This window comes from Coregonus lavaretus (assembly GCF_964263955.1).
Source record: "Coregonus lavaretus genome assembly, chromosome: 28".
NCBI lineage: Eukaryota > Metazoa > Chordata > Actinopteri > Salmoniformes > Salmonidae > Coregonus > Coregonus lavaretus.
The window spans coordinates 38,347,501-38,357,453 of record NC_140015.1 but is presented as its reverse complement, the minus strand read 5'-3'; the positions used below and the strand labels follow the sequence as shown (position 1 = coordinate 38,357,453).

General features: G+C 44.4%; 1 protein-coding gene across 1 annotated transcript in view; it reads right to left on the bottom strand.

Moving 5' to 3' along the window:
- Window positions 1-244: 244 nt before the first annotated feature.
- The window catches only part of LOC311103602 (peripheral myelin protein 22-like), a 10,508-nt gene continuing 799 nt past the window's right edge, over window positions 245-9,953 (bottom strand). The window contains exons 2-5 of the mRNA XM_084145197.1: window positions 9,792-9,881; window positions 4,054-4,147; window positions 3,820-3,960; window positions 245-2,392 (exon numbers count right to left, since the gene is read on the bottom strand). Of these exons, the coding sequence (XP_084001323.1) occupies window positions 2,235-2,392; window positions 3,820-3,960; window positions 4,054-4,147; window positions 9,792-9,869 (471 nt within the window). The 5' untranslated portion in view covers window positions 9,870-9,881 and the 3' untranslated portion in view covers window positions 245-2,234. The remainder of the gene's footprint in view (window positions 2,393-3,819; window positions 3,961-4,053; window positions 4,148-9,791; window positions 9,882-9,953) is intronic.

Below are 9,953 nucleotides of genomic sequence, written 5' to 3'. Positions count from 1 at the left end.
TAACAGCGCTCACTGTTGCCCCTAGTGGCCGGTTTCCACATCATCTCCCAATGTCCTCAGACATGGATGGACTTTGAATACTGACTTGTATCACGGATGACCTGCCTGCATGCCAAGCAAGCAGACCTTTTATAGACATAAAAACTGCAAATTCGTTTTTGTACAGAAAGGGCAGGATACCAGTCACTATCATTGTTAAAATCATTTAATGGCAACACAAAACAAGGAGGCTATACAATTCAAGCATTGTTCAAATCATTTAATAACACCACCAACCAGGCTATACAGTAGAAGAATGGCAGATACAAAGCACCATTTTCATTTCAGAATCCTAACAGACAATACAGTACTGTACAATACAATACAATTCAGGACAGTACAGTACAGTACAAATATGAAAAAGTCATGCTCATTAGTTCATATACACAATAATTTGTTGGTTCTGAAACACATACCCATTTTCCTTCATCAAGAAAACTGTTGTTGTTTATGAATTCACTTTGTCTGAGTTGACTAGCCTGATGGCCAGTCTGTTCTTGCTTTCTTGCCAACTCTTTATGGAATTGACAATGACAAGCTAGGAGTTGACACTACACTATAGTAAAACAAAATAAACATTTAAAAGGATTTAAACATTTTGGCTTTTTTCCTAAAAGCTGATATCACAGCTTTATCTCTTTGGCACGGAGGAGAAAGTATGAAAAAGTCAAAGCAACTCAACAACACTATGTACAAAAGGTAATGTAAAAAATGTTATAAATATGTCTAAAACCATAGACACTATGTACATCTTTACACTGTGACATAGATTGTGTTCTTCTCTGTAGTTTCCTCACACATGGGTATCAGTGGAGGCTGCTGAGGAGAGGACGGCTCATAATAATGGCTGGAACGGAGCCAATGGAATGGCATCAAACACATGGAAACCATGTGTTTGATGTATACTGAACAGAATATAAACACAACATGTAAAGTGTTGGTCCCATGTTTCATGAGCTGAAATAAAAGATCCCAGAAATGTTCCATACGCACAAAAAGCTTATTTCTCAAAAAATGTGTGCACAAATTTGTTTACATCCCTGTTAGTGAGCATTTCTCCATTGCCAAGATAATCCATCCACCTGACAGGTGTGGCATATCAAGAAGCTGATTAAACAGCACGATCATTACACAAGTGTACCTTGTGCTGGGGACAATAAAAAGCCACTCTAAAATGTGCAGTTTTGTCACACAACACAATGCCACAGATGTCTCAAGTTTTGAGGGAGCATGCAATTGGCATGCTGACTGCAGGAATGTCCAACAGAGCTGTTGCCAGATAATTTAATGTTCATTTCTCTACCAACGTAGTTTTAGAGAATTTGGCAGTATGTCCTACCGACCTCACAACCGCAGACCACGTGTAACCACGCCAGCCCAGGAACTCCACATCCAGCTTCTTCACCTGCGGGATCATCTGAGGAGGCGGAGGAGGGGTGCTGAGGAGTATTTCTGTCTGTAATAAAGCCCTTTTGTGGGGAAAAACTCATTCTGATTGGCTGGGTCTGGCTCCCCAGTGGGTGGGCCTATGCCCTCCAAGGCCCACCCAAGGCTGCACCCCTGTCCAGTCATGTGAAATCCATAGATTAGGGCCTGATGAATTTATTTCAATTGACTGATTTCCTTCTATGAACTGTAACTCAGTAAAATCTTTGAAATTGTTGCATGTTGCGTTTATATTTCTGTTCAGTATATTTGATACCACTCCACTGATTCCGCTCCAGCCATTACCACTGATTCCGCTCCAGCCAGTGCCACCAACCTCCTGTGATGAGTATGTATAATGTAGACCTGGGTTCAAATAGGATTTATTTTCTTACAAATGCCTTAGCTGAGCTTGATTGAGCTTGCCTGGCACAATGAAACTAATGGAATAATCCCAAAAGTGCAAACACTCAAAATGTAATAAAATGCTCAAAGTGTTTAACGGAAAACAACCACTATTAGAGCGGTTCATCCTCCCCTCACCAGCCTCCTCTGGTGGTCAGTGGGCACAGCAGGGTTGGGGTCAATTCCATTAAAATTCCAGTGAATTCAGAAAGTAAACCTCATTAAGAAGCATTGAAGAGAATTGGAATGTCAGTGTACTTCCTGAATTGACTGGAATTCAAATGGAATTGATCCCAAACCTGGGGCACAGTGCTGTGTTCTGTTGGTGATGGTGTGAGGCCTTAACCTCAGCCTCCCTCCCTCTCTCATTCCCTCTTCCTCAGTACGATGTAGATGAGACCACTGACCAGACACAGAGGGAAGGACACCCAGGCCAGGACGTAGGCAAAGCCGAACGCAGCATCCACCTCCCCATCCGGACACATCACTGTGTAGATTATTGCTCCACACATCACAAACAGACCTGGAGAGAGAGATTGAGAGGAGAGTGCAAGAGGGGTTGAGGGAAGGGAATGGAATGGAAAGGAGAGAGAGAGGAGAGCAGGGAGGGACAGAGAGAGAGAGAGGAGAGCAGGGAGGGACAGAGAGAGAGAGAGAGGAGCGCAGGGAGGGACAGAGAGAGAGAGAGAGAGAGAGAGAGAGAGAGAGAGAGAGAGAGAGAGAGAGAGAGAGAGAGAGAGAGAGAGAGACAGAGACAGAGAGAGAGAGAGAGAGAGAGAGAGAGGAGCGCAGGGAGGGACAGAGAGAGAGAGGAGAGCAGGGAGGGACAGAGAGAGAGAGAGAGGAGAGCAGGGAGGGACAGACAGAGAGAGAGAGAGAGAGAGAGAGAGAGAGAGAGAGAGAGAGAGAGAGAGAGAGAGAGAGAGAGAGAGAGAGAGAGAGAGAGAGAGAGAGAGAGCGAGAGAGAGAGAGAGGAGCGCAGGGAGGGACAGAGAGAGAGAGGAGAGCAGGGAGGGACAGAGAGAGAGAGAGAGGAGCGCAGGGAGGGACAGAGAGAGAGAGAGAAGAGCAGGGAGGGACAGAGAGAGAGAGAGGAGCGCAGGGAGGGACAGAGAGAGAGAGAGGAGCGCAGGGAGGGACAGAGAGAGAGTGGGGGAGAAAGGAAAAAAGTAATGGTTAGTTTTAGACAGCAGTTGAGGATCATTCATTTCTTCCAAGTTGACACACCTAATCTTTAGTGACAGACTTCGTTATGTTCTGTATATTGGAGAGGGACTGAATCTGCTACTTTCCACAAGTTAACCCCTGAGCCAGAGAACCGGCCCACTTCCAGCCAACTCTGCCCACATGAGCAAATTGAGTTAGCTAGCTATGATATCTAGCACAATATTTAGTTGGGTTCCAACTAAGAGATTATGACAGTTAACCAACCCCATAGTAAGGGACCTGACATTGAGACAGTAAACCAACCCCATAGTAAGGGACCTGACATTGAGACAGTTAACCAACCCCTCGTATTAAGGGACCTGACATTGAGACAGTAAACTAACCCTCATAGTAAGGGACCTAACATTGAGACAGTTAAATCAACTCTCGTAGTAAGGGACAGTGGTCACATGGGGCTGCCTCCCACTTTGACCTGGGCTACAACATGTCTGTCCTTTACAGATTCCGTTTTTCCATGAGATCATTTTCCTGCTGGGCGGTAAGCCACACAGGGCAATATCCAGGCCATCTTCTCACCAACATTGTCAGTTGATACCAATACAAGCCAACGTTGTATACGCTGGGGGGACCATGGCTAGGTTAGACAATCGGGGAAACTCTGTGTTTGATGTGATGTGATGATACTCACTGGCCAACAAGACCAAGATCTTTATGAAGCCTCTATGTAGGCCGTATAAAGGGGTTATGAAGGCTTCATTAAGCCTTACAAGTGGTCGTACTCACTGGCGAGGATCTGGAAGATGGCGGTGAAGAAGAAGCGTCCTCCTTTGACCAGGGTGAAGAGCTGACACATGAAGAAGACGAGCGAGAAGAGGCAGAACAACACTGAGAGAACCATGAGGGCCTGAACCGCCTGGATCCAGTCTGGAGGGAGGAGACAGAGGAGGTTTAACATGACATATAACCAGGGTTGAATAGGTTACTTTCCAAATGTAATCCGTTACATTTACTAGTTACCTTCATTGCTGGCAGGAATGCAGTGATATCCTCCGTTAGTAGTGAGACAGCTGAACCACAGGTAACTACTCTTGGTTCCTCCTACAGTCCAGGCCTGGAACACAACACAGTGAATTCACACGACACACCCACAACACAACACAACATAGTGAATTCAAACGACACACCCACAACACAACACAACACAACACAGTGAATTCACACGACACACCCACAACACAGTGAATTCACACGACACACCCACAACACAGTGAATTCACACGACACACCCACAACACGGTAAATTCACACGACACACCCACAACACAGTGAATTCACACGACACACCCACAACACAGTGAATTCACACGACACTCCCACAACACAACATAGTGAATACAAACCAAATCAAAATGTTATTTTCACATGCTTCATAAACAGGTGAAATGCTTCTCTACGGCCCCTTCCCAACAATGCAGAATACAATAACAAATAAAATATTAATAATAATAATACTAATAATAATAAAATAAGAACAAGAAAAATAAAATAAAATAATAATAATAATAATACAAAAACAATACAAAAATAATAATAATAATTATTATAATAATAGAAGAAGAAGAAGAATAACACGAGGAATCCACAATGAGCAATGATAGCTTGGCTATATACACGGGGTACCAGTACCTAGTCAATGATAGCTTGGCTACATACACGGGGTACCAGTACCTAGTCAATGATAGCTTGGCTATATACACGGGGTACCAGTACAAGTCAATGATAACTTGGCTATATACACGGGGTACCAGTACCTAGTCAATTATAACTTGGCTATATACACGGGGTACCAGTACCTAGTCAATTATAACTTGGCTATATACACGGGGTACCAGTACAAGTCAATTATAACTTGTCTATATACACAGGGTACCTTCCGTCTTCAAGATAGCGAGAGTTGCACCCCTTCTCAAAAAACCTACACTCGATCCCTCCGATGTCAACAACTACAGACCAGTATCCCTTCTTTCTTTTCTCTCCAAAACTATTGAGCGTGCCGTCTTTAGCCAACTCTCTTGCTATCTCTCTCAGAATGACCTTCTGGATCCAAACCAGTCAGGTTTTAAGACTGGTCATTCAACTGAGACTGCTCTTCTCTGTGTCACGGAGGCTCTCTGCACTGCTAAAGCTAACTCTCTCTCCTCTGCTCTCATCCTTCTAGACCTATCTGCTGCCTTTGATACTGTGAACCATCAGATCCTCCTCTCCACCCTCTCCGAGTTGGGCATCTCCGGCGCGGCTCACTCTTGGATTGCATCCTACCTCACAGGTCGCTCCTACCAGGTGGCGTGGCGAGGCTCTGTCTCCGCACCACATGCTCTCACCACTGGTGTCCCCCAGGGCTCAGTTCTAGGCCCTCTCCTATTCTCTCACCAAGTCACTTGGCTCTGTCATATCCTCACATGGTCTCTCCTATCATTGCTACGCAGACGACACACAATTAATCTTCTCCTTTCCCCCTTCTGATAACCAGGTGGCGAATCGCATCTCTGCATGTCTGGCAGACATATCAGTGTAGATGACGGATCACCACCTCAAGCTGAACCTCGGCAAGACGGAGCTGCTCTTCCTCTCGGGGAAGGACTGCCCGCTCCATGATCTCACCATCACGGTTGACAACTCCGTTGTGTTCTCCTCCCAGAGTGCAAAGAACCTTGGCGTGACCCTGGACAACACACTGTCGTTCTCCGCTAACATCAAAGCGGTGACCCGTTCCTGTAGGTTCATGCTCTACAACATTAGCAGAGTACGACCCTACCTTACACAGGAAGCGGCACAGGTCCTAATCCAGGCTCTTGTCATCGCCCGTCTGGATTACTGCAACTCGCTGTTGGCAGGGCTCCCTGCCTGTGCCATTAAACCCCTACAACTCATCCAGAACGCTGCAGCCCGTCTGGTGTTCAACCTTCCCAAGTTCTCTCACGTCACCCCGCTCCTCCGCACACTCCACTGGCTTCCAGTTGAAGCCTGCATCTGCTACAAGACCATGGTGCTTGCCTACGGAGCTGTGAGGGGAACGGCACCTCCGTACCTTCAGGCTCTGATCAGTCCCTACACCCAAACGAGGGCATTGCGTTCATCCACCTCTGGCCTGCTGGCCCACCTACCTCTGCGGAAGCACAGTTCCCGTCAGCCCAGTCAAAACTGTTTGCTGCTCTGGCACCCCAATGGTGGAACAAGCTCCCTCACGACGCCAGGACAGCGGAGTCACTCACCACCTTCCGGAGACACTTGAAACCCCACCTCTTTAAGGAATACCTGGGATAGGATAAAAGTAATCCTTCTACCCCACCAGAAAAAAATAATTATATATATATATATATATATATATATATATATATATATATATATATATATATATATATATATATATATATTGTAAAGTGGTTGTCCCACTGGCTATCATAAGGTGAATGCACCAATTTGTAAGTCGCTCTGGATAAGAGCGTCTGCTAAATGACGTAAATGTAAATGTACAAGTCAATGATAACTTGACTATATACACAGGGTACCAGTACCTAGTCAATGATAGCTTGGTTATATACACAGGGTACCAGTACCTAGTCAATGATAGCTTGGTTATATACACGGGGTACCAGTACCTAGTCAATGATAGCTTGGTTATACAGGCCCCGTGTAGCTCAGTTGGTAGAGCATGGTGCTTGCAACGCCAGGGTTGTGGGTTCGTTTCCCACGGGGGGCCAGTATGAAAAAATGTATGCACTCACTAACTGTAAGTCGCTCTGGATAAGAGCGTCTGCTAAATGACGTAAATGTAAATGTTATATACACGGGGTACCAGTACCAAGTCAACGATAGCTTGGTTATATAAATGGGGTACCAGTACCAAGTCGATATGCAGGGGTACGAGGTAATTGAGGTAGATATGTACATATAGGTAGGGGTAAAGTGACTAGGCAACAGGATAGATAATAGACAGTAGCAGCAGTATACTGTAGGTAGGGGTGAAGTGACTAGGCAACAGGATAGATAATAGACAGTAGAAGCAGTATACTGTAGGTAGGGGTGAAGTGACTAGGCAACAGGATAGATAATAGACAGTAGCAGCTGTGTATGTGATGAGTGTGGAAGTGTGGAAATGTGTGTGTGGCGACAGTGTGCCTGTGTGTACATGTTATGTGTTTGTGAGTGTAAGTGAGTGTGTGGGTGGCGTCCAGTGTGTGTGCATAGAGTCAAAAAGAGTTAGTGCAAACAGGGTCAATGCAGATAGTCCAGCTAACTATTTAGCAGTCTTATGGCTTGGGGGTGGAAGCTGTTCAGGTCGGAGCGGGGCGGCTATTCGTTGTGTTGTGACACACCCACAACACAGTATGAAACACAGAACACCAACCACAGCTTTAAAACACAGAACACCCAGCCACACCCATATTACAGCTTTAAAACACAGAACACCCAGCCACACCCATAATACAGCTTTAAAACACAGAACACCCAGCCACACCCATAATACAGCTTTAAAACACAGAACACCCAGCCACACCCATAATACAGCTTTAAAACACAGAACACCCAGCCACACCCATAATACAGCTTTAAAACACTGAACACCCAGCCACATCCATAATACAGCTTTAAAACACAGAACACCCAGCCACACCCATAATACAGCTTTAAAACACTGAACACCCAGCCACACCCATAATACAGCTTTAAAACACTGAACACCCAGCCACACCCATAATACAGCTTTAAAACACAGAACACCCTGCCACACCCATAATACAGCTTTAAAACACAGAACACCCAGCCACACCCATAATACAGCTTTAAAACACTGAACACCCAGCCACATCCATAATACAGCTTTAAAACACAGAACACCCAGCCACACCCATAATACAGCTTTAAAACACTGAACACCCAGCCACACCCATAATACAGCTTTAAAACACAGAACACCCAACCACATCCATAATACAGCTTTAAAACACAGAACACCCAACCACATCCATAATACAGCTTTAAAACACAGAACACCCAGCCACACCCATAATACAGCTTTAAAACACAGAACACCCAGCCACACCCATATTACAGCTTTAAAACACAGAACACCCAGCCACACCCATAATACAGCTTTAAAACATAGAACACCCAGCCACACCCATAATACAGCTTTAAAACAAAGAACACCCAGCCACACCCATAATACAGCTTTAAAACACTGAACACCCAGCCACACCCATAATACAGCTTTAAAACACTGAACACCCAGCCACACCCATAATACAGCTTTAAAACACAGAACACCCAACCACATCCATAATACAGCTTTAAAACACAGAACACCCAACCACATCCATAATACAGCTTTAAAACACAGAACACCCAGCCACACCCATAATACAGCTTTAAAACACAGAACACCCAGCCACACCCATATTACAGCTTTAAAACACAGAACACCCAGCCACACCCATAATACAGCTTTAAAACACAGAACACCCAGCCACACCCATAATACAGATTTAAAACAAAGAACACCCAGCCACACCCATAATACAGCTTTAAAACACTGAACACCCAGCCACACCCATAATACAGCTTTAAAACACTGAACACCCAGCCACACCCATAATACAGCTTTAAAACACAGAACACCCAACCACATCCATAATATAGCTTTAAAACACTGAACACCCAGCCACATCCATAATAAAGCTTTAAAACACAGAACACCCAACCACATCCATAATATAGCTTTAAAACACAGAACACCCAGCCACATCAATAATACAGCTTTAAAACACAGAACACCCAGCCACATCCATAATACAGCTTTAAAACATAGAACACTCAATGAACTCAACTCACACGCAAAGGGTGCGTTACACAGGCAGCCCAATTATGATCTTTTTTCCACCACTAATTGGTCTTTTGAACAATCAGATCAGCAAAGATCAGATCAGCAAAGATCAGAATTGGGCTGCCTGTGTAAACACACACACTCCCAAGACATACATCCCCCCTCTCCCACAACATGTGCATAGCCCGTTAAAAGTAGGACAAGTGGTTCCCAGGTTCCATCGTAAAAATACATACACCCACCACCACACACAGGTTCAAATAGTATTTGTTTACTTTCTAAAACTTTAGCTTGATCGAGCTTGTCTGGGCACAGTGGAACCAATGGAATAATACAGTGTAGTCCCAAAAGTGCAAGCAACCACTCCCATCTGGCGTGATTCAGGTTCAATCAAATGCTGAAATATTTGAACCCAGGTCTGACACATCAGTTAGTTGAAGTGGCCCTGCCCTGTTCCAGATGGTTAGCAAGACTGGATAGCCCTATTACCTACTCTAACTTACTGACACACACACAGTGCTATAGTACAGTAGGCAATGATATCATAGCTACTCACATTGTATTATAATAGGGTATTGGCAACAATATCATAGCTACTCACATTGTATTATAATAGGGTATTGGCAACAATATCATAGCTACTCACATTGTATTATAATAGGGTATTGGCATCAATATCATAGCTACTCACATTGTATTATAATAGGGTATTGGCAACAATATCATAGCTACTCACATTGTATTATAATAGGGTATTGGCAACAATATCATAGCTACTCACATTGTATTATAATAGGGTATTGGCAACAATATCATAGCTACTCACATTGTATTATAGTAAGGTATTGGCAACAATATCATAGCTACTCACATTGGCAATTGTTGACACAAACAGTAGGACCAGGATGATGAGGTGCAAGATGAGCACTCCGAGCAGGATGAGCAGCATGTTCAGATAGATCTACACGTGGAGACAAACAAACAGGAACAACAGTTATCAGACCAGGTGTCGATGGTACTGATACAGCGTCAA